The sequence below is a fragment of the Drosophila subpulchrella genome, chromosome 3L (genome assembly GCF_014743375.2).
Source record: "Drosophila subpulchrella strain 33 F10 #4 breed RU33 chromosome 3L, RU_Dsub_v1.1 Primary Assembly, whole genome shotgun sequence".
Classification (NCBI taxonomy): domain Eukaryota; kingdom Metazoa; phylum Arthropoda; class Insecta; order Diptera; family Drosophilidae; genus Drosophila; species Drosophila subpulchrella.
This window is the reverse complement of record NC_050612.1, coordinates 16,507,035-16,532,867: the sequence shown is the minus strand read 5'-3', so window position 1 is coordinate 16,532,867 and position 25,833 is coordinate 16,507,035. Positions and strand designations below refer to the sequence as shown.

General features: G+C 37.3%; 1 protein-coding gene and 1 non-coding gene across 4 annotated transcripts; one reads left to right on the top strand and one right to left on the bottom strand.

Moving 5' to 3' along the window:
• Positions 1–83: 83 nt before the first annotated feature.
• On the bottom strand, positions 84–25,833 carry LOC119552864 (galactosylgalactosylxylosylprotein 3-beta-glucuronosyltransferase P). Of its 3 annotated transcripts, none has more exons than XM_037862751.1 (9): positions 25,775–25,833; positions 24,883–25,038; positions 9,180–9,209; positions 8,506–9,029; positions 7,009–7,479; positions 3,804–3,990; positions 3,539–3,696; positions 2,676–2,966; positions 84–1,465 (listed from the first exon to the last, which is right to left on the bottom strand). In XM_037862751.1, the coding sequence occupies exons 4-9, from the start codon at positions 8,695–8,697 to the stop codon at positions 1,352–1,354; spliced, it is 1,413 nt and encodes a 470-aa protein (XP_037718679.1). In that variant the 5' UTR covers positions 8,698–9,029; positions 9,180–9,209; positions 24,883–25,038; positions 25,775–25,833; the 3' UTR covers positions 84–1,351. The 3 variants fall into 3 exon arrangements, with proteins under 3 accessions (XP_037718679.1, XP_037718678.1, XP_037718680.1); XM_037862750.1 differs by having other exon boundaries at positions 25,487–25,789; XM_037862752.1 differs by lacking the exons at positions 7,009–7,479; positions 25,775–25,833 and having other exon boundaries at positions 24,883–25,071.
• Trnad-guc lies at positions 10,943–11,014 on the top strand. The gene has a single exon. It is a non-coding gene; the product is annotated as a tRNA-Asp (tRNA).

Sequence of the window (25,833 nt, the reverse complement as noted above, 5' to 3'; positions counted from 1 at the left end):
TAAGAGAATAGTTTTAGACGTATTTCTGTATCTTTAGTATTCATTGAAACATTTTGAGATATTCTTGAAAAGGTTTATGTTGATTTTCTTATGAGTTCATCAAGACTCGGTTGTTATTTATTTTTGTAAGATTTTGTAAGTACCTAACTAATTGCTTTGCGGCTTTTCGTATTCCATATTCAATTGTATAAATTGTATAAATTTCGTAATACCATTTGTCATAGTTTCCTCGCATCCCTGCGCTTCGCCCTGCTTTTGCGGGACGTGTAAAATTTGGTTACAATATTTGGTGATTATTATTTACATGTAGGCGATTTCAGTGCAGTTCATAACTTCAATATAAATTTCTTTGTAAACTTAACTTAGCGTACTTATGAATAGTGACAAAAAGTTATGCGTTGGAAACCCGTTTCGGAAAGAAAATGCATATCTTAAGCATACAAAGAGTTCTCGTTCAACAAAATATCGTGCGGCGCTTAGAATGAAATTGATTTTGCCAAACTTTTGAGCCATTCAGTCCCATTAGCAGGACCCATTACAATGTTTAAACTGTGTCCCCTTCCTCCTGCTCGTATCCAATTTAGCTTCGTGCAATTTTGTTAGAGCACGCGATTTTGATTCTCCGGGGAAGGAGGCTCATCCGTGCACGACTTATCTGTGCCACTCGCCTCGAACATCCATCCATATGTCGACATGCATTATTGAAACGCTTGCCCCGGTTTCAGGAGAATTCGGGGAAATACGTTCTTGTTGACACCTTGCCCTAATTGATTGCTGATGTGGTTCAGGCCTTGACCTCGCACGAATCCTACGGACGGAGTTGGAGGTCCCGGCTGTCACAGGTGATTTAATCTCCCCAAGGGAACGGTGAGTGCAGAACTTTGGGGGCCTTCTTCTTTGGTCTAGGAACATCTTATCCAATTCGTTGCTGAAGTTTGCTTTTCTGGGTGGTAAATCCGTTTCAACTTAGAGCGTAAACAAGTTTAAGCTTAAATTAAGCATTGCGATTATTTACAAAATAGTCGTGGACGCTGCGATATGATACAATACGTTACTTAAGGTAAGATTAGGAGTGTATATGGTACGATTACGTGTAAGGGGTCAAACAAAGCCTACGGTGCATTGTATTATCATAGAGGGGTGTGCGCTTAGAGCCTAACTACTCGTATGATTATGGTAGTAATGTACACCGACTAATGATCTGATCAAATCTGATTGGTTTCTCCGTGCCCCGGGTTGTACCTGTACAACCCGCCAGAGCCACGGTCAAAATGGAAGCGATCCACTGTGTCCGTATGGAGACAGTGGGCTCCGCTGGCTAAGCCTAACTAGCTAACTACAGTCAGTATCCCTATGGGCGCACCAGCAGCTTGTCTATGTGCTCCAGGTTCGTGTTCTTGTAGTGCGTCCTGTTCAGCGCCTGGGCGGGCGCGTTCTTCTTCGTCTGCGTGTGCCACGTGAGAATCTGAAATGGGAAAACATTATTTTATTATTATTTAAAAAATTTTTTTTATAGTAGTATTCATAATGCGACTATGGTAAAATAATGTTAGCATATCATTTTAGTAGAATAAAATTATTGAAGCACTTTTGTTTCTTAATAGGTTTTTTAAATTGTTTATCGTTTTAATATTATTTGTTCGACAAGCCGTTATCAGGCTTTGTTTCATAGGGAAATGATTTAAAAATTCAAAATAATACAATCAAATTAAAAACCAAATTTTAAATCACACCAAAAGTCCATCGACTCTGTCCCAATTTCCTTTTGTTAACTTTTACCCATTCCCTTCCAAGTTGCCCCAGAGATCATTTTTTTTTTCTTGCCAAATTGTCTTCATAAAAGTGAACTGAAATGTATTGTTAATGAATTTCATAGAGGTCGAAAAAAATTGATATCAGAACGGCGACATAGAACGGAACCAATTTATTTAGTCAAAATGTTTTACCTGATAAAAAGAGTGCCCGAAAAATAATCAGATTTAACTAAAAGAGTACCCCGGTGCAAGGTTTGCAAAATTCTTAACAGGTTTCTGATCGGCCGATAACAAATTTGCCACTCGCCATTGACGCTGGCCAATATTTCCGTGTTTGGTCGATTTGGGCAAGAAACATATCATTGGCAAATTTGTATGATTGATGAATGAACTCATTAAGTGAAGTGTTTAAAGTTCTCTACATTTCCGCCTGATAAGTTTGTATTTTTAGCATTTACTCGTAGAGGAAATGTATGGAACAGGTGAAAGGAAGCGTTTTATCTATAATCAGGATCGCTAGTCGAGTCGGTCTAGCCAAGTCAGTCTTTCCCCTTTGGTTAACAGACCACCGGGAAACTGATAGTCGAGGCACACTCCAGACTTTGTTCCATTCAACCTTTTTGTTGCTGCTCTTATCCGATATACTGCCACTAAAATCCAGATAATTGCTGATACCACTATTTAAACACATCGCTCAATTCATAGCAGAGTGACATTTCTGAACAAGTGGCATTTTGAGCTAGACGCGTTTATAGTTTTCAAGTGTGTTCTTTCAGAATAGCGACTTTGGCTATATAACCGACATATCGGCTGAGTAATTTTAAAATAAAAACGGCCTATAGGAAAGTTAAAAAAAAATTAACTTAAAAAAAACTTAACTTAGTAGTACTAGATAATAGATTATTTAACAGATTCACTTACATCTCGGCACTCGTCGGCCAGGAACTCGATTTCCGTGTTGTCAAGTGGCGCCAGACTGCGGAGGAACCCGTCTTCCTCGTAACCCGGCTTGAAGGGCATCTGGGCATTGGGTCGCTCCTTCAGGAACTTGACGCTCACTGCAAATCCGGCCATATCCACGGGATATTTCCGACCTCCGATCCAGCCATCGTAATAGCCCACCATTTTGCCATCCTTGATTATGGGACTGCTCACTCCGGTCTTTGTCACCAGGCCAACCGGCCACATGGCTACCTTGGTAGTGTAACGCATCTAGAGAAGGGAAATTATATTTAAAATAGGTAGTCTTAAATATTTTAATATCAAGACCTTGGGATTTAATGCCACACAAATAACTAGGGTTTTGAAATCATATTTAAAAAAAATGTTAAGTGTCCAAAAGTAGGCTGTGAATAAGGGAAATTCGTTGTATATGATGAATTCCTAGAACTTCTAAATTTTAATATATTGTAGCATACTTTTAGACACCTAATTACTTTTAAAATTGCTTTTTGTGGCAGCCCCGCACCTTTCTAGGATTTACTAATATAATATTTCCCTTTATTCTGGGAATAAAGCAAGGATAGATTTAATTTATTTAAAATAAATTCAAATTGAACCAACCCTGATGTACTGCTACAATTTAATTTCATTTGGTTAATATTCTACACAAAAGGTAAAACGATAGCTCTGATGTATTCTACATTGAATGGGAATCGGAATGAGAATTGACATCCTTTAACCCCGTAATTCGTGTAAATTGTGCTTTATGTACTCCTGGGTGGGTCAAGGGCCACGTTGCCCGCCCACCTGCTGCTCTTGCTGCTCATGCTGCTCCTGCCTACCTGCTCGAATATGCTAATGTCGTAGGTGTTGTCGTCGTCGGCAAAGTAGAGCACTCCCTCGGTGGCATGTTGGCGCAGATACTCGAGGCCCCGATTCCGATTGGAGACGCCACGCGGCTTGGCCCTCTTCGTCTGCTTGTACTTCTCGGGCATGGGTGCTACGGAATCGGAAATGGAAGTGGGTGTGATGTAGTGACTCGTAAATATCACTTGAATGTGTCCCGGACATGACATCGCATTCGGGAGCGGGGGAACCGATACTCACCCACCATGTACTCGTAGGGCACTCCGATCCGGTCCAGAGTGTGGCCCACCAGCGGGTTTGTCGCGTTGGCGTCCTCGATGACCAGCCAGAGCAGGTTCACCACGTGCTTGAGGGTGTATCCCAGTCGGGTGAGCTCCGCCAGCTGCTCGGGTCGTCGGTAGGTGGGCGTGATTATGTACAGGGGCGGCTGCGGGTCGAGTTGATTTGAGTTGAGTTGAGTGTCATTAGGTTATCTAACGCTGTGTACTACGGGGCGTATGTGTGCACTGCACTTGGACCGGTTGGTTGGGTGGTTGGGTGGTTGGGCGGCAGGGTGGCTGAGTGCCTCGTTAGGTGCCAGTGGGTGGTGCGTAATGCGGCGTGAGCTTCTTTTTATGAGCAATTATGCAAATTAATTTACAGCCCAATGACTTGACTAGGCGAAAGCGAGCCGGCCACATCCGCCCATTGCCGTAAGTCAGTGTGTCTAGGCTCTGGAGCAGCAATATGGGTCGCATTTCGCTAGTCAAAGGCACTGGGGAAAATTGCACACTATTTGCCAAGAATCTTGAGTGAGAATTTAGGTTGCAAATAGTCAAGAGCTCAGTACGCTATTACTTATTTGTAAATGAAAGTGTTTGGATATTTTAAAATAATATAGTAAAATGAATATACATAACATAATCCTTTTTAGGCCAGTTTTCCCTAAAATCTTCGAGTGTCCTGACTATGGATTATTTTAAAATTGATTATTCTAACATAATCAAGCTGATCCTTTTGTATTCTATTAAAATAAATGTAAGGATTTTAAGTAATAAACGTAATCCATTTTTTCAGAGTGCACTCTCCAACACCCGTTCTAGATATGCTGTGCCTGTGAACTCGTGGCCCATTGAACGACTGACGTTGAAAATAAATAAACTGGCGCACTCACTTTGCAAATTATCCATTGTTGACACACATGCACACCCGCAACCCCATCCACATTTACACCCAGCACATGCAAGTCGGTGGAAAATTTATTTTAGCAAAATAAACTCTGATATTCAAATGTAAAGAGATAAAAGTGATGAAGGGGTGGGCTGGGGTGGCATGCAAATTAGCTCAGTTTTCACGATATCAGCTGATTTCATTTAATAGATCTCCTTCACATTGCTAATTTTCCATTTTATCAACTAAAACCATTTGAAAGATTATCTAACCGAGGCTTAAAATAATATAGGACATGACATTTTTTAAGATTACATTTTTAAAGGTTAGTATTCCTATAGCTGGGATAGTTAGAGGACTATAATCTTATAATGGGTAAATTATAGCATACATATTTGGACCAGGTTTGGTTTTCTTATTTGTCTTAAGATCCCTTGAGGTATCCCCAAAACCCATAATCGGTTCGGAAATATATATACCATGTGCAGAACCTTCAGAACGCCTTTTAAACTAATAAGATTGACCGTTGACATTGAGTGCAGGGCATTGGAATCGCTGTTAGTGGATGCAACTACTAAATGATAGAAACCAACAAATGCGCGTGAATCTTTTCAATTGGCTTGCATTTTGTGTTTTGCATAAATCTGGAATCTAGATCAGTAACCACCCCTTTTCTGTGGTCGCTTTCAATGCTAGTAATTTTTCTCTATAGGTATTTTTTCCCCAGTTGCAGCTGGATGCGGTTTTGGTTTTTCGGTTTTGTGTGCGCACTGGAGCAATTTGCAAATTAGGCTCATGCCAAGTGGTGAATGGGAATCTTTTTGTTTGCCACCAGTTGCAGGGGCACGTCGGCAGTTAGCGAGGCTTGTTGGTTAATATAATGCATGTGATTAACCCAGAAATCGTGATACAGATAGCCGGCCACCAATTTGCACATGGTGGCCAACAAAAGTTGGTTAGATAAACAGCGCAATTTGTGCGGGTCAGCGTCGCTTTGTGTTGCTTGCATTGCGAACTTGGTTGGTAATATATTCCTATATTCCCATTTAGGATTTTAATGAGACCATAATTAGTTGAAGTTGGTTGGCTGAATGTAGAACACATTTGTCAGCTTGTTTGCTCTGGTTTCCGCTTAATTTAAATAAATGCGGGGTTGTGTTTGTCCAGCTTAAGCCAGCAAAAGTAAAAATTACGATACATCATAATTTAAATATATACATAAATGAGTTCTGCATCATGTTTTTACGACAACCTTTTAAATAACTTAATTTATTTGTAATAATAATTGTTAAAACTATATGTTGCCAATCTTATTTTTAACCTTAAACCATCTTATCCAACACAATTTAAAAACATTCAACTACATCCATGTGCCTTATGTTTAGTACAGTAATGACTAGTATGCAACGCATTTGCGAGTAGCAAATGGCAATTAAGAAAATTGAAAAACGGGGTGAGGAAAAGCGATAAGCGAGCAAACCAGCAGGTTGCACCGAGTATTGATAGGGCAACAAGTGCGACATCCAGTTATCGAATAATGACAGGCAGCCAGACACACAAACACTGGACAACACAGAAACATTTTGTACAGACGTGCACACGACAAGTGAAATAATGAAAATAAAATGCAGATAAGCTCGAAATGCACTTCCGAAGATTAAAACAGAATAAGTGAAATGCGGGAGAAACAAGAGTTTAATAAGTTTGGTTAGCTGTGGGTGTTGTGAACTTGGGGCCACTGAGAGGAAATGTATATCCAAAATCAAGAGCAATATTATCGATTTCTTATCTACACTGTTACATTGTTCTAAAATAAATTTTGGTTTTTAAAATCATTGTCGATTTAATGAGATTTTACCCTATGAATTGCGTTTTTCACGAGTTTAGATGCTTTGAAATTTAAAGTTTAAATGAACACAAGTTTTAAGTGGTTTTTACTGTATTATTGGTTGATAAATATTTAAAATGTTTTTATTTGGGGGTTATGGAAGCAACGCAGAGTCTAAAATATATTAAAATTTTTTTTACAATTTTAAGAATTTTCCTCAGTGTACATTATACTTTTAGATAATATTAAAATGTTTTTTTAAAAACATACTAGAATTAATGTATAAATACTTTTACTTATTTAAAATGTAGAAAAGTCTTAAATTTTTTTTAAATTGGGATTTAGTACTATTTTTGAAAAACAGCATATAAGATAATTTGCTTGACTTTAGTGAGGTATTTTCTCAGTGTAATCCAGGTAAAGGGGGGAAGTGCTCTGCTAGGACTATGATTATATCAAAATATTTACGGGCTCGGATGCAGCAACAAATGTTGGTCGAGTCTTATGGGCGTTTTCCTTGTGGGAGGCAGTGGGCGTGGCCGCCGCGGATGTTTTGGCGCTTGTTTTGGCTGTTGTTGTTGTCGTTGTTGCCAACCCACTGGCTGTGGCTACTGTCGTTGTGGTTGTGCTGGTTGAGGTGCTTGAGGTCCTAATGCCTGCAGTCTTTCGATGGCCCCCCACCGATCCCGATCTTAGTTGCGATGACGAAGATACAAATGTGGGTGTGGTGGCCGCTAATGAAACCATGCGAATGGAGGCGGGGGATGCACCCAGCTTTTGGCCCACTGTGCCACCTGCTGTGGTTGTTGTTGTTGTTGAAGCTGTTGTTGTGCTTGTTGTTGTGGATTGGTTAATAGTGTTGGAGGAACTATTGGCCATTAGCAGGGAAATGGGTGACCACAAATATGAGGCGATATATGACGATGATTTCTCTTGATGCTAAATTTTAGTCGGCAACGATGGTGTTATTCAAGGGTTCAGAGGAAATAGAACAAGAACACATGGAAAACATTACAGTAGTATCTATTCTAGTTAATTCTAATGTTAGAAGGCTAGTGATAAAGGGTTTGGTTAGGTGATTTTGGGATGCCAGTCAGGTAAAGTTATTATTTGGTTTATTTTATTTCAAGCACGTATAACTCTAATTATAACCCCCATCTTAGCACCATAACCTAGCACCTGCGGTATTACTTCGTGCTTCTAGCTGTTTACGTTGCTATCTGTTTTTTATTGCAGCCAAAAACAAGTAACATATGGTACATAAGCTATACAGATGTACTTTTTTTTTGTTTCCTGTTTTTGCACATGATTCTCTAGGTTTTCCCAAATATGACAAAGCTATTTTATCTTCATGGATAACGGTTGGTATAGCTTGTTCACATACTTTTGTTACTTTTCAGCAAAGATAACATTATCTGTTCACACGCATTATGCGTAGCCTACGTTTTAACTAATAGATACCATTAAAAAGCCTTCGATTTTGCAATTGAGATATGAGATATTAATTAAATATTATTTGGTTAAGGTCAAAAATTTCCTAGAATTACGATTTCATTAGTTATATTAGAACGACACACTTTTTTTTGACTATCAACCTTGCCGAGGTTAGATAAGATTATTAATTTAGTGAATCCCCCTTGACACCGAAACAGTGAAAAAGAAATTATGGCGCATGTGGTGCAATATGTTATTTTGATTAGTACGGTGCTTTAGAAAAAGGGCAAAGGTTTACAAAAAAATTTAATTAAAGTAATAGGGAGCAAAATCTAATTTTTCTACATTTTTTTCAAAATTATTCGAGATGTCATGCTGTTATACCACCTATCTTTAACATATTTTAAAAAAATATACTATATATGGTATTCCTATTTTTCTAGATTTTCTTTTCTATTATTCAAGAGGTCATGCTATAATGAACCCTTTATTTTTTTTATCATTTTTCTCCCAGTGCATTTGCTGACTCACCTTGACGACGTCACTGGCGGCGAAGGGCTCTTGGGATATGTGGTACTGGTAGAGAGCCATGTAAATGCAGGTGGTCAGAATGAAAATGGTCAGGTACATTTTGATGGATTTGCCCAGGGACATCTTGCCGCTGCCGTGGCCACTGGCATTGATCCCACTGTACATGGTGAGATGGGTGTAGTTGCCCTTCATCCTAGTCGCCGGATCCGTTTCCGGTTGCCCCAGAGTTCCAAAACAACCGCTGTTGCACTTGCAATATATATTGTGATGATTTCTTTCGTGTTGGCCGCGTCACTCTACGTTGGTTTTTTGATTTCATTCGTTCGCTTTCGAATTTTATATTATTTAGCTCTGGCCTTTTAGTTTTTCGTCAACTCTGCTGTTTCGCTGCCTTTGCGGTTTTGATTTATTTTATTTCATTCCATTTACTGGCTTTCCGATTTCTGAGCCGAGCGGAAGGGGCGGGACGGAGCCGGGGGCGGGACGGTCGGCGATAGGGCGTGTATCTCGGTACGCAACGAGTTCTGAAAGTGTATGGTTATTATGTTTTTCTGCTTTTATCGCACTTGCTGCCTCTATGTATCCATATGGGTTCATATACTAGGCTGTGATATCAGTTTCGTGAATGGTTTGCTTGTTGTACATATTTGGTTGATAGTTAAACATAGACTTACAATTTATACAACTATTCGGACATCGGAAACCTGAAAAGAATGTAGAACAAAAATGCGATTTTAGTGTGGTGAATAAGTTGCTTAATAAAACTTTTAAATAATTTATCTTTTCTGTGCAGTAAGCAAAAAAATGGGTTTTGCTTATCAATTATCCTTATATAAACCAAAAGAGGAGTACACATTATTGAACTACCAATAGCTACATATCCATCAATCTTAATTTTTGCTTGACGCAAACGAAATAATATCAATCAAAGCTAAAATATATTGCTTTTGCTCAAATCACTGATATCGTATAACTTTAAAAAGGAGCTTAATATTTTATTTTACTCATTTTTTTGTTCAGATCGTTATTCTGAGTTATTCAGGATTTGATTAAATAATGCATTTGCTTTTACTGGATTTTTATATTACTTGATTATAATGCAATTTGAGAATTATGTCGCATTGAACTGTTTTTGATAAGAATCTTAGGAAAGCTTACCGGCCTGTAGGCCAATAGAAATAAATTTAAGCCCTTATAATGCGTATTGTCAAATGGCAATAAATCTAGAATGGTTCGGAAATGAAACGCTTATCAATAGACTCTAAGTCTATTACAACATTGGTTGCTTATCGTGATAATGTTTTTATGAACTGCATATCAATTATTGTTTTCGAAATCATTTGACCTACTCAATGTTTAAAGGAAATGGGCGGTTTCTTCAAAAAGCTTCCTTTCCCATTTTCTCATATTCAAGATATCTATTATATATCAGAACTGTCTGTTTAATAGGTTGCACTTTCCGTTGCAGTTCGGCTAATCACTTGTGCTTAAAGCAACGACCTCCTAACCGCGTCGACTACACTTTCCACTCTCCCATTGTAATTTGCGCAAAGTTGTTAACAACTGCCTGGGGAAATAAGAACAAGGGAAAGGGGTCTATCAGCTGGTAGCGGAAGTTGTTTTCCCCAGACCCAGACCCATACATATATATACAATTATATAGCACGTTTACGCTTGTGGTACTGGCGATTCTTACAGACTTTTCCAATTATGATGGGGCGCGGCTGTTGGGTCTCGCGTGTTGAAGCGTTTTAAAAACCATTTTCGCCGGTGTTGCCGCTGTTTTGATATGAAAGTTCAATGGCCAATTTGAAATGTGCTGCGCTTTGCATGATTTCAACAAAGTTGGGCGCCGTTTTGTTCTTCGCTTTAGTTTAATTTGGTTTTGTTCTGGGTTTTGTTTTGTATTCATTTCCATCTGCATGCAATTAAAGTGCACCCGCGGTTACGGAAGTCATTTTGTTAGCCCTGTTGTTAGGCGATTCTCTACAGTTTAAGCGATTATCTTTGGGATACAATATTTAAAATGGTTGAATTATATAAATGATCTAATAGCAGACATTAAGTGCATTTGATGTTACAAAATTCTTAGAGGGTATAATATAAATAAAAGCATCGTAGCAGATAAGATAAATTATCAAGAACAGTCTGTCAATCTTGACATCTTTAGTTTTTATCTTAGTACAACACGTCAATAGGCGATACAAGATTTTATGGGATGAAGTAAGTGCCTACACGGTCTTAGTTGTAATTGCATTATAGCTGTCACACAGATTACCAACCCAAGATATGGTTGTTTCAGTTCTTATCATTGCTAATGCTTATATTTAGAATGTCAAGTGCTAGAAATATGGTGCTATAAATTTATGTTGATACACAAAAATACATATTTGAGAGTTTTCTGACTCATCAATGTTGGGTTGCTCGTCTATCAACATCCTCGATAGTATAGTGGTTAGTATCCCCGCCTGTCACGCGGGAGACCGGGGTTCAATTCCCCGTCGGGGAGATGTTCCTTTTTTTTTTTAAATACCGCAGTGTTGAGGACAATTTCGACTCTATAAAATTTATATTTTCTTAACCAGCGTTGTTGGCTTTCACCATTTTTATTTATTTCTAGGGTGACCTTTTTAGACATCATATATACGAAATCTTTTTCATAAACATCGGACGACTATATCTACCATAGGAAAGATCGACAAATGTGTTCGAAAATAGACATAGGTCCGCATATATACGGTTTAATATATATATTACCTTATTTTAATGATAAGAATAAGAAACCTAATTTGTGGTCAATCCAAAACACTTGTGTATCATGAGAAATATTCATAACCAAATTTAATTCCATTAACAGAAATAAATATACGATTTTGAATGCAAGTAGATTGCATTATTCTAGTTTTCAATTCCCCTGCCATCTAGCAAGCAATTGCAATAAATTTAAATTCCTGGCTCAAAGGCCTGACCAAAGCAGACCAAAGCACAAAATGCAATTATCCACAAATACTGCAAATCTCTTTATGCCCGTTGGCAGAGTTTTCAGACATGGCTCGGCTTTGGTTTTAATGAATAAACGGGATGACCGAGCGGCGGAGCAGGATGGCAGGAGGATCATGAACTGTGGCCGGTCGCCCGGAAATAGGAAATCATTTTGGCCAAACGTCAAAGCAAGTGCACAAATGAAAAATCTGGGCGAGAACAATTTAATGTCAGAACTTAACCCATTTACATGACAATTCCAGCACACCGAGGCCAACAAATAAAGCCGCAACGAAAAAGGAAACAACTGCAAATATATGTAGCCCGGCCAGACGGGAGGCCCATCAAACGGGCATGGCTGGGTGCACTGTGCAAAATTACCAACACAAGAGATCAAAAAATAATCATTTTTTCATTTTTAAACGTTACTAAAGAAGTTTTAGAATTTCAAGTGTACCTATCGCAGCATCGCTAAAATATTTTACATTTTAATATCATTTAAAGATTTAATATATTTGATCATTGCAATTTTTTTTCAATCCTTTTCCCGCGGAATTGTTTTATTCATAGATCAACAAAACCTTCTGAAATATTAGATTCTTTTGTAAATATTAGTTTCTCCTTATCTGAGGAATTGTTGGCAACATTTTTTTAAGAATTCTTGTAAGATAAAACCATGGTTAGTCATTATGGTAAAAAATGATAAGATTGAAAACAGCGACCAAAAAATTGGTAACTTGGTAAAAAGAATTCCATTAAGTAAAAAATAAATAAGATTGCAATTATGAAACTCTTTCTTTGATTGCTATTAAATAAATCAATTTGCTATGATATATTTCAACAATTGACTTCTAGAGACTATTATACATTCTTTCTATGTAGCGTTGGGTTGCTGGTAGAGAATAAAAACAAAATACCACACAAGTGGGTGCCAAGTGCTGACAGAGGAAAACCCGGAAAATGGAGGCGGGGTGGAGTTACGAGCGGGTCGTCGCTGGAGTGGAAATGGAACACTCTGCCATTGCCAGGGTTATGGAGAGCGGCGTCGAGGAGCTGCACCGAGCACCAGGCTCTCGAGCACCCGGATGCCATTCGAGAGCGGTGCCAGGCCATGTCCTTGAATGGACGCAAACACCCACCCTTCCGCCCACCCATTCATACATCCACCCATCCCACCCACACACAGTGGGCGGCACAGTGGGTGGCGAGGCCTCAAACACGGCGGGGCACAAATGTCAGAGTGCAATATCACAATATTTTTCTTTATGTAATGGCTAACCTAAAGATGGTGCCATTTGTCACGTATCGTTGTCAACTCCTCCTCATTCACCCTGAGTTATGGCAGAATATGTTGATAAACATGTTCTCGGTCATTATAAACAGTTTGCCTTATTAAATTAATGAAAGCAACGAGTTGGAAAAGAGATTCATGAATGATGACAACCAGAAATACTAGAACATTATATAGAAAAAGAGAAAACCAACGGCATTTAAAAAGAAATTAAACAAGAAAGGAAGACAGCTTCGGTAAGTCGAAGTTTCTATACCCTTGCAGGGCGTTTCCGTGGAAGAATTGTTTGTACAAAGCTTTCCATTTTTTATAAAACTAAAAACTAAATAAACCAAATAATTGTAATATAATGTTCCATTTCAATTTACACATATATATTACCCGAAAACGAATTTATTATTTGACATTATTATTATTATTTTGACATTAATTAACCGATCGTTCCTATGGCAGCTTTTGATTCGAAATTCTTAAATATTAAAAGAATGATATTTTAAGATTAGAAGTTAATATGTCAAAAAACATTGAAGTTATAATTTTTTTACTAATTATTTTTTGATCATTCCCATGAGAGCTATAGGATATAGTTATCCGATCCGAATAGATACAAGACTTTTGGGAAGGTTTCATTTTGATAGCTTTGAAACTAAGAGACTAGTTGGCGTAGAAACGGACAGACATAGCTAAATCGACTCTATTAGCGATGCTGATCAAGAATATATATACTTTATTGGGTCGGAAACGTCTCCTTCACTGCGTTGCAAACTTCTGACTAAAATGAATATATGCTCTGCCTCTAAAAAAACAAACAGGTTACTTGTTCAATTTAAAATGTTTAAGAACAAGTTTAAAGAGATATACTAGCCTACGATTAAGCATAGCTTCAGTTCGAAATACGATCTTAGCATCCCACAAAGCATTTTATAATTAAAGTGAAAACATGCTATGAACAACCATTAACGAATTTCTGTGGCGTGGCGGAATTCAAAGTGCTTTTGAATGCTCGTTTTGCGGCAAGGACATTTAGGAGTTATTTGGAAATGCCAGGGCCTCTCCTTCATTTCTATTTTCTATCTCGTGCCATTCAATTTCGGTTTATTTCGGCCATAAGCGTCAAATGAAATGTCCCACTGTGGCGAGCCATCAAAATTACGCCGGCGTCGCCATTTCTCTTTTTGTTTCATTGTGTTGGTGCTCGAGAGTGTGTATGTGTGTGTGTGTGTGCGTATCTGTGTGTGTTTGGTTGTGGCAAAAACAATTGCATAACACCAGGGGCAAGTGCATTGTGGAGCCGTGTTGACTGACCAGCTATTCACACCATTTTGTTTGGAATGCAAAATTTAATATATTTTCTAGCACTTTTTTTAAAAGTTTAGTAGAAAAATTTCATTTTGAAGATAAATGCATGGCATTTTATCATATATATTATCATGGGAGCCCTTTTTTGATTAGTACTTCCCCAATTTATTACCGCTTTAGGGAAATTTAAGAATTTGAATAAAAGAAAAACTAAAAAATGTTGAAAAGTAACGTGTTTTTCCAACATCCGTTTTACAAAAAAATTGTTATGACTTATTTAAATGAAATATAGCTGTTTTGGTTACTTTTACGTCCCAAGAACTTCTTGCAAAACAGGGTGAAAGTTTACTGAGAGTGGCGAAAAATGCGCTTCGAAATGGCAGAGGTGATTGCAAGTTCTTTCCATTTTGATTTGTGTTGGCAGCTCTCGAGGAGCTTGAACCCGGGGACTTGACACATTGGCGTTACCCAAGAGCATGGCATTTATCTTAATGTGAGCGGGACTCAGGGATTTCCCGGATCCAGCGAGGGATATCCATATCCCCCAACCCAGCGGCCACCCGCAAAAACATATTTCAAATTTAATGGATTAACGAACATTCCCGAGCGGAGGGAGGACAGAGGAGGCAGTATCTGAACGCCTTTATGGTCATGTGAGTTATAGTGCATAGAGTCATTTATATCCGGCTTGGTGGCAGCTCTCGAACGCAATCAACGGAAACGTGCCACAAATTCTTAAGAGTCGCGCTCCGGTGCTTCTTTATATTTTTTGGAGTCGCCTGCAGTTCGTGCTTCATGAAGTGGGAAACTAAGTGCAAGTATGCAATCCATCAATATTGATGTGCATGTGCATTTGAATTTGAGCAATTTGGCTTTAAATATTTAAGGAATTAGTCAGTCACGGATTAGTCAGTGACGTGGCCAGGGTTCTTAAATTTGAATACTTTCAAATCAAACTTTTACACAAATGTATTAAAAATACATACAGTAAAAATCGTTGATTTGTAATTATAGAGCTAACCAAAGTATTTGTATTCTTGTATTATTTTTAAATTATATTTATTATTTTTTATTTTATTATTATTAATTGTTATTATTGTTATTATTGACTTAAAATTTGTTTCGCTCTTTTGTTTTAATTTTAAATCACAAAACAAAACACAATAAACGGGGACTTTTAATATGTTGATTAACTGGTTGTATCAAAAACATTCATTTGTTTTCATAATACTTCCACACAAAACATTTCACGGGCAATCTTTTCAATTAGTTTCGGTTACAATGTATAGAATGCATTGCTCACGCTGAATATAACACAAAAATTAACACTTCACTTGCGAAAATTACTAACACTAATTATATTTTCTATATTTAGCGTTAGCTTAACCCAAATAGCACATTCCTGGGTTATTTCGAGCTCCAGAAGTGATATGTGTTGGTTCTTTCAGCACCTTCGGTAAACTAAACTGAAAAAGAAACTTTTTTGGGTCAGCTTTGTTTGCAAACAACCCAGCAAATTGGTTAATAATTTTGCCATATGTCACACGTTATGGCACAGATTTGTAACCATAAAGGAGTCAAACAGAAAGGCATTTATCAACTCGTATCTGCCACCAAACCGTATACGTATTAAGATCAAATTCCCTTAATATCGTGCGAATAAAGGGGATATTGTACACCATATAGAATCAACTTTACAGCAGATCCATAAAACTTATGACAGCAAATTAGTGAGCTGCGACTAATGGCTCTAACAGGCATGTATAGGTTGGGCCCGTTCGATGAGATGGGTTCGCACTGAAAATGGGTAAGCTATTAGGCTAATGCCAATGAGGAATACAGTGGAGAAAAGTAGGTATATTCCTTAGGTATTTTTTGAAATTTTTGAGTAAACTTAGAACGCTAAATAGAGCTGGGAGCAATGACAAAGACATCTGATTCAGATATATGTTTTTTTAAGGTACCCAATGTCATTTTGAGAATAAAATAATATCTGCTTTAAAACTTTTCTTTAAAAAATATATGATTTACAATTAAAAGTAAATTTAACTATACCTTCTCATATATTGACCGAAAAAACTCTTGCTGCTTTAAAAGTTCCTAAGAACTTTTCTTCAAAGCGTATAATATTTTTGTAGTACCTTATTAGACCCCATAAGTATCAAGCGCACGTACTGACAGAGTAAATATTTTGCATTCAGTTAAGCTATCATCTATTCGCAATATTAATAACATCTGTTAGGATGAATAGATATTTTCACTCTATTCAAACACATGATATGGCAATAGATTCACATGGCAAACAGCCTGGTTACATCAATAAAATATGACAATCTAGATCTATAGAAGCTGCAATATAATCGATGTACATATCTACAGCTGTTCAAATTTGCAAGTCCCTAATAAAGCTTTTGGCAATTTTTCCACCACCTTAATTGGATTGCATTCCACTGTGAGCACCAGGTTTTGTCTGGCTCAAATGGTATTTCCAAATTTTAGGCCTACACAAAGCTACGAGAATCATCAATCGTTAACGTCATCAATCGAACTCAATGGGTGGTTAGGGGGAGTTGGGAATTAGAAATTAGGAAAACTGTTGCGTGAATTTGGGCGTGACCTTTTTTTTGGGGGGCGCAACAGTTTTCTTATTAAGTAAAAGTTTGGCTCCAAAGAATTTCTTTCTTTAGGGCAGGGCGACTACGAATAAAGGGGTAAACTTTTTGAAACTTATAATCAGTGGAACATTTCTCCTGTTTCGCATGTTGATTCACAGTCGGTTTTCTTTATCGCTAGCCAAAACGCTTAAAGGCACTCATTAGGGCCTCAGCTAATTTGTTTTTAACAGCCAACGGGTCTATACTCTCGTCAATTAATAATCACTTTGTACGTTTGACTTTATTGGGAAAAATCACGAAAGACTCTCTATTTTATTGAAATATATTAACCAATAAAATATTCAATTAATAGAATCCAAAGTGGTGACTGCAATCGTAATACGTGCTGTTTTTATATTGAACAAAAAAGATGGATGGATTTTATATAATTATGCGCTTACTCATTAATGCAAGCTTGTTGCATTATTAGATTAATAACCCCTATTATTTCCTTCCTTTTTTAATTTTTTCCTTTTTAATTTTCTTAAATAAATTTGGCATACATTTGTTATTATTAATGGATTAATGTTCTTTGACAGTCTCATCATTTTACCTTATTATATTCATAATTTATTTGTTTCGACCTAGCTCTATCACTGGCCTTGCTCAAATATTGAGTCTTCCGCAGTTGGTTTCATCTTCCTTAAACTAAAATTAATGGTAAAAAAGTAACCACATAAAAATGTATGATTTAATTATAATTCTAGTTTTTGTGCTGATAACATTCCGGTGAAGTAAATTACATTTCTTCCGTGTATAAATACACTTTAACAAAGTACACTCATAATGTTCCAAAGTACTTAAAGTTTTTTTTCGCAGAACAAAAATAAACTCGAAATTTTGCTGATAACCATACATTTATCGTTGGCCGAACTGAGGTTTATAAAAACTTATGTGTTCATTATTTTTTAAACTTTTGCTTTTGGCATTCCGTTTTGGTTTCATTTTTCACGCTAATTTGATAACTTTTCAATGCGTTTAAGTTAAAGTTTCCCATTAATCACTGTCCATTAGACGAATTAAAGAAATATGTTCAAGCAAATAGTGCTTCTGATAATATTAATGAATGTTGACAATATTTTTAAGATATAACAACCTTTATTACCTTTGAGTCATTTTTCTGACCATGATTGCTGGGAAATTTGAGGTCTTGTTGAGGAAAAGAAAAAAGGTAATTACCTTTACCATTACATATGAAAATTCGTAATCAGTACAAGAAACAAGTATATTTCGGTCTTCACTACCAGTTATCGGGAATTTTAAGAGCATGTAAACTTTTTCTGACGAGTAGGTATGTGTTTTCTATTTATTGACTAAACCTGAAGTATCTAAGACCATTTTTCAATTCTGCAAGTCACGAATGATTTTATTCAATGGGAAGTTGCTCATACATTTTACATACGTAGAAGAACCTGCAGTAAATCAAACACTCTCATGTTTGTCTTCCATTACCTGGCCAAAAGAGCACATCTTCTTTTAGTGATTTATCCCTTTGAAAGAGGAGCTGCGCAGAGGAGATATGGCTGGCAATCTGGCTGGATGTGTCTAGTGCATAATCAAATTGAGTTTACAAAAGATTCCATTCTTGCTAAGGGGAAAACGAATAAAAACATTGTTTTCATTTGGTTTTTGGTCAAATTGAGATTGCGCCAGACTTGGACGAAGTTCATGGCTCTTGGCCAAGGGAGGGGGAAAGTGAAAAACTGTCCAAATTGCCAATTAAATTACGGGGAAGGGCCAGAAAACAATGTGAGAAACGGCAATGCGGGCACGGGCCCAATAAAACTTCAAACGAGAACGGGTTAAAATTGCATATTCCAGGGGGTGGCGACAACAGCTGAGCTGCGAAAATGCCAAGCAAAACAGAGGGAAAAGCGCATTTCAGGATGGCAAAGGGGAAAGGGGAAATGGGGGAAAATCACATGAGTTGGCTGAAAAGAAAAAGTAGCCGCAGAGGCGCCGGCACTTGGCGCCGGATTTCCTCGATGATGACACACAAAAAAACGTACAAACTTTCTTTTCAGTTTGTTTCTCTTTTGGGTGATTTTGTAATGGTTGGCCGCCCAAAACTTGCCTTTCTTGGCCGCAAATTCAATTTACGTTTATTTGCGAAGATATTGCCGCTGTCCTTGGTGTCCTGCAGACAGGACCTCCCACCCCGAAGCCCCCATTTTCACGCTCTGTTTTCTATTTTCCAGCTCGCACACACACACACAGGCGCACGCACAGTTGGCATTTTTAATTTGCACTGCCGTTCGAAATTGCTTTTGAAATGGCATTTTAAAAATTTAATTGCCACGCTCCCCCCAGGAAGATGCCCTGCAGCAGCGTCTGAGTGTCCATTAAAGCAACTGCTCGCCAACTTGCCAGTCACCGGCAAAACATGGAGAAAAACTTTTACTAAATCTGGCACATTTTCCCCCGTCTTTCTGCAGCTACTCAAAGAAGATTGCGAGTCTCAACAAGCTCCTAAGAGGATCTGCTAATTGGAAAGCAAAAACCTTGAGTAGTTATTAAAGAAAGTGTAACTAAAAACAATAATTATTGTTAAGCTCCGTTGTGAAAGGGTTGTTTGCCATGCTAATTTACATTTAACAGAATTAAATAAAAACATATTATATACATTTATCAGCTAACCATCTAATAATTATACATTTTAGCAGAATACAATTTTGTTGTTCCATCTACAAGGCTGAGCTATAAAGCTTTTGTATTTTAGTAGGTACCCCAAAAAGTTTTTAAGTCTCAGCAAGCTTTTAAGAGGATTTACTAATTGAAAAGCAAAAACCTTGAAGTAGAAATGAAAGAAAATATAACCGAAAAATAAGCTAAGTGGAGAATTTAAACATTTTCAATTGTTGTTTACGGGTTATCAGATAAAAAAAAAATATGTTAAAATACTTTTAATATAATACTTAAATCATATATTATAATTCGACATCAGATTATATGTGAAATCATTTTCAAAGCCTTATTTTTACCGCGATACTTGACTGGCTATGAAAAACTAGGATGAAGGCTAAAATTAAATATGATTTTGAAACTAATCGAATATCAAAGGAAAATGGATGTAAAAAATGGAACCAATCTCATACATTTATCAGTTTTAAATATTGTAAGAATTTAATTGTGGTCTTTTAACTTATATGATGAGGAATATTTTTTTTTATATTATATCAAATAATTTAATTAATTTCTTTCCGTGCATAAGGCAGTGGGCGGTGAGGCGTTCTCGTTTTCGTTTCTGTGTCATGTTTGTCAAATTGACTGAAGTGAAGTCCTTCGCCGCCCCCACCACCTCCCCCGCGCTCCTCTTGCTAATGTCCTGTCCGCTTCTTGTCGCTCCTGCTGTTCTGTTTACGCAGTTGTTGGTTTCCTTTAGGCCTCTGACAAGGAGCTAAGGATCTGAGGCAAGGGATATGGCCAGGGAATCAGGGAACGGCAGGAGGATAAAAAAATGCAAGCCATGCCTATGACATTTCCGAGGGGTTCCCAATAAAGAAGGCGGTAACTGGTTAGGAAATACCACTTAAACTCAATTGAATTTGTGACTGGAAAAAATTAGTGCCCCTCGATGCACGTTTGATTTAAGTGAACGTTCTAGGATTTATATAAATAAAATCAACTTGAAAAGATTCTTACCATACACTATTTTTGAACATCTAAAGAATTTTGAAAAAAAAAGTAAGATGTAGTGAGGTGCACTATGAATTCCTTCCATTCGGCCAAACTGTTAATAAGGAAGATAAAAATTCGTCTAATAAGACCAGAATTATGGGCAGGACCAACTCTTGGTTTTTGCATCACGATAATGCACCGGCTCATATATCACTTGTTCTTCATGACCATTTCGCTACAAATTCGGCCAATGTCGTTCCGCAACCACCGTATTCGCTTGACTTGGCTCCGTGTTACAACTGGCTATTCCCAAAACTCAAGAGACCACTCTGGGGAACGCGAGTCGATTGAGGAGATAAAAGCCAAAGGAAGGCGCTGATGGCAATACCAGAAGGGGACTATTTGGCATATTTCGAGGAGTGGAAAAACGTTGACATAGGTGTACTTTATCAGGAAGGGATTACTTTGAAGAAGATGCAATTGATTTAGAAAAATAAATAAAGATTTTTAGTTTTAAAAACAAAAACATCTTACTTTTTGCCCACAGTAGAATATATAATTTATTTTTGAAAATTGTTTAGTATATACCATCTAAGTATTTAGTATTTATTTTTTCAAAATTCTTAAGATATTTTAAAATGGTATATGTTAGGAATTTTGAAAAAATAAAATACTATATTTATTTTCTTTCTCAAAGTTGATTTGGTCTATATATATTTACAAATATTTAACTGCAATGGGTTTTGAAAATCGAACCGAAATGTTTTACATTGAGGTTTCTTTCACACGGTCATTTTCGCGAGCGGAGCTGGACTTTTTTGCCGCTTTTAAGCTGCCTGTCAGCTTCCAAAGCAGACGAATAACGCCGGACATTTGCAGGACAGGCCATTTGACAGTCCGCTGAGGGAAGGATTTTCCTTTCTGAAGTGCGTTTCTGGAGAGGAAAGTTGAAGCGAAATCACGGCTAATGACGGCGGACTTTCCTCTGACGCATTTCAGCCGACTTTGCGGAGCGTTGAGCCAACCACTCGACGTACAGAGCAAAGAATTAATGTTAAAATGGCAATTAGGCTTCAAAATTGATTGATGTGCAAAGCTATTAAATTACGGCGATGACATATTTATAAATGCGTTTATTAAAATTGTTTCAGCTCATAAAAAAAAGTTATCCAATCGATTGATGAACGATAAAAGTCTGAAAAAGGTGTGCCTAATGGAATTTATATTTTATTTTAAATTATCCTATACCTCTGTTAATTTGTACAGTTTTAATAATTTAATCTTTGCCATTAGACATTGTTAACTCTATTTAAATATAATTAATTGTTTTTTGTACATACTGCCATACGCAAAACAGAACAGAACTATTTAAATAATTATTTTATTATAAGATTAGAGTCCCCCCGCACATTTGTAACACTTACTAATTGAAACTACCATATGGCGTTGTAGCTTTAAAAGTAATCAGATTTAGTCCCCAGCTGCAGACTCGCCATGAAACTGACTTTAATGGGCACAAACATAAGTTGGACAAAAGCTCCCCCGGCGAGGCTTACACAATAAACCTTTTTAAATACGCGAAACAAAATAACCGAGAAGGATTCCAACGCAATCCTAATTGTCATAATCACGAGGGGAGACACTTGAACGTCCTTTGCGGCGTCAAAAATTAAAACGTGACACAAATTACTCGGTCGGCCTGAGTTCCCGCCGGGGATCCTTTGGCCCGCTCCCCGCTCGAATGTCATTAACCAGGACAGGGGCGCCCGAGAGGGTTGAGGGGGGGTTTGGGCTGGGCTGGGCGCTGTTTTGACAACCGCACTGCGCCTGTCCCGAGGGGGCATGCTGGCCCTGTCCCAGGACCTGTCCCAATGTCCCCCTCTCAGTCGGTGTCCGTGTCACTGACGATGGATGTAATTCCTCATGTGGGTACACCAAAAAAATTGTGGGAGGTCCTTTAAAAAATTCTAAAAGATTTGCAAGATCCAACATGTTTTTAAGATTTTGTAAAACGACACTTTTTAGTTGATCACTTAAGAAACTGCAATAACTAATTTTAAACACATTACAATGTTAATAATCATCAAATAAATCTAAGTTGCTATTATCTATACTTTATATTTAAAATTGTTTTAACTATTAAAGATCCTTATGAAAATTGGCTTGCAAATTGGGCTAGATATATTGTTGGATCAAAATATGTATATCTTATTACATTAATCTTTACCTTGAAAAACGTTTCCAACCTCAAACAAAATCTTTTAAATCTATATTAACACTAAAGTAGTAACTTGACATGATGATTTATAATATGGAATTACTACCTATCAATTTTAAATCCATGACATGCTATGTATCTTCAGTTGTAAATGTTTTATAGCAACACACATAAATTAAGTTCCATTTCAATTAAACTAAATGTTTAAGTATTGTATACCAGATGAAATTTGCTAAATAAAATAAATAATACTAAGGATTTTTCTCACTAATATAATGAACTGGATCAGGAACACATCTAAATATATTAATAATTCTTGACTAAATTATGTTAAAATTAAATATTTTTTCTAGTGCTCGGCTAGTGCAAATCCCCACCCAATCCTGGTACCTCCCTCCTTGTTGCCGCACCCCAGGGGGCCTTTGTTAATCATTTTGCCTCAGCTCGCAGATTTCGCACGCACGCACATGGGAGTGGAGAAGGGGAAAGGGAAAGGGATCCGGGAGGGGGCACTGGGCCAGCATTTGCATAGGTGGTTACTAGGAGGGGTTTGCAGGAGGTGCACACTTATCCACCTGCCTCGGGCCAGCTCAGCTGCTTTCTTTTATGATGATTGCTGGGATGGAAATTTGATTTAGTGCTCTGGACCCATAAAGAGGGTCCTCTACTGTACTAAAGGCAACGACACTTTGAACGACAGATCCCCGCTTTGGGTCATCAAACTGGTGAGAGGCCAGCAGCTGATTTTGTTTCTCTAGGGGCTCGTATAACAAACGAGAAAAATATTATATATACACGTTATAGGGCAGTTTAAAATTCTAAATGTTTAAAACATTTGTCACAATTTTAGCATATGATTATTTTGCCCTGATAGGTTTCCATCTAAAAACTTGAAAGAAAATTCTTAGAAAAACATCTTGCAAGTATTATGAAGAAATACATATTTTCCTCATATTAACATGCCAAAAAATGTTGGAACTAGAAAACTTAAAATATTAAAACATTTTTATATCACATCATGACCTTTGGAACTTTTCTGTAATTGAATACATATTTACTTCTGTTAGTAGTTTTATTTAAAAGAACGAATATTGATTAATCAAAAAGCATGGAGTGATAATTTGTATTAATTTAAATGACCAGCCCCCAAGTATATTGGAAATTGATGAGCTGTAAAATCAAGTGCGGAAACTTGCGTTCACGAACTTTAAGTACTGAACTTGCTACCATATGTTTTCCCATTGTGAGGAAGTTTCACACATGCTTAGCCATTTTCCCTATTCCCTAAGAGGCCCCTCCGCCTTCGAAACCCATCCAACTTTCCACCACCTTCTGGCCCCTTTCGCTCAGTTTCGTTTACTTTTTTCACAAGCCATTAACAGCTGCTCACGGCGACGATGAGGGAAAATCCAGCACCCGCTAATAGAAAATAGCAAGCAATCGGCACACATGCGAACTCCCCTCCACAAAGAAAAATCCACTTAGCTAAATAAAAGATTTTTCATCCAAAATTCTTTGCTTTAAATAAAGAAAACATTGTCTAAGTGCTTTGTTAAAATTAAACAATACCACTTGCCAGATTTATTTTCATTAATCTTGGGAAAATAATAGCTCTTAATCGATTAACTATTGAAAAATATATTAATTTGTTTTTGCTTCCTTATATAGGATAATGGATCGAAACTCGCGTAATTTTTCTTAACTTTTTTTAAGATAAGAAGAATATTTTTCATCCTCCAAATCTGGGTCAAAAAAAAGAATAAAATATTTAATCCTCCAAATCTAGTATTATTTTATATACATTTATAATATAATATATATATATATACATTTTTATAATAATAGTAAAATGACAACAAGATTGTCTGGTCCTTGGGATAGTACTTAGGTTTCATGGCTAAAACTAGCTGCTCTTAAATAGTCCAATTCTACATGTTATCTGCTAATCTCTAGCCCACCATAAAAACGAGGGAGCGGATGAAGAAATGTTCTAGATAATTAGCAATGGAAAATTTTTAGTGCAACCAATCATTTACTTAAAAATGTCAAAGATAGTGTTTAGAACTTCCGTTCCTTATGAGACTTTCTTTTTATTTCAATTGTCGTTTCTTAATGTCACAGATAGTGTTTGGAACTTCATTTCCGTATGGGAATTACTTTTCATTTCCACTTTCGTTTTGATACCCGACAACATTTAGATAAAAAAGTAACTTAGCAAATTTGGGCCTCGAAGAGGAAATGTTTTTTCGCCGTGTGCGGTGATATCAAAACGGGGTGGTACGGTAAGTATGGCACTCTATGGGTGTAGCACTCACCTGGAGCGTGGAACTCCTCCTCGCCACTTGGCTGGATACCGGAAATCTCTGTTGGCTGCTCATCAAAATCGAGGATACAGCCACTTTCGGTTTTTAGTGCCGGCTAAAATTTGTGTTTCTATGGATTTTCTTTTTTTTCTGTCTGGCTGGGCTTTTCTTTTTTTTTTTTGGATTTTATAAGAGAGCAAATGTTTTCGAAAATGAAAAAAGCCTTTTGCCTGTGCTTGTTGTTGTTGTTGCTGTTGTTTTTAACGGTTGCCAGGCAACAACAACAAAAAACTTGGCCAACAGGAGCGGCTTAAAGCAACAGCAACAAAAACAGCAGGTGTGGGATGGCACACACACACACACGCACACACACAGGCTGGCCAAGTGTAAATAGAGTAATAAAAAAATGTGGGGAAATGAAACAGGAAAAGCAGGCGGAAGAAAAATCGAAGGAAGTTCGTCCTGCGAGAGACAGAGAGAGCGAAAGAGAGGGCGGCCCGGAGAGACAGAGAGAGAGCGAGCAAACTTTCGCCTTTTTGTTTATTTCACAGACACACACACACACACACAGAAGCACTGACACTTTTCCAGGATGCGGCTTTTTAAATTGACCGACCGATAAATTTGCATTTCTCTTTGCCATTCATTTATTCCTCTCCATATTTATTTCGGTTTTCTTCTCCAGCGTTTTCCTTCTTTTTTTTGCTATTTTTAAACACGCACTTTGCGCAACTAACTGTAAGTTTACCGCACACCCGCACAATCAGTCTGCCAAAAATGGTATAAATATCCCTTAATTGTGCTTCATTTTGCCAAACAATTTGTTGCTTTTCGAAAATTTTGTATGGCCTTAGAGCCAATTTTTTGTTGATACTCCTACTATTTTTCAAAGCGAAAAACGAACCAGCTTCGCGGACGAATATCGAGCAATAATAACAAAAGTGCTTTGCAGAGCGCTTAAAT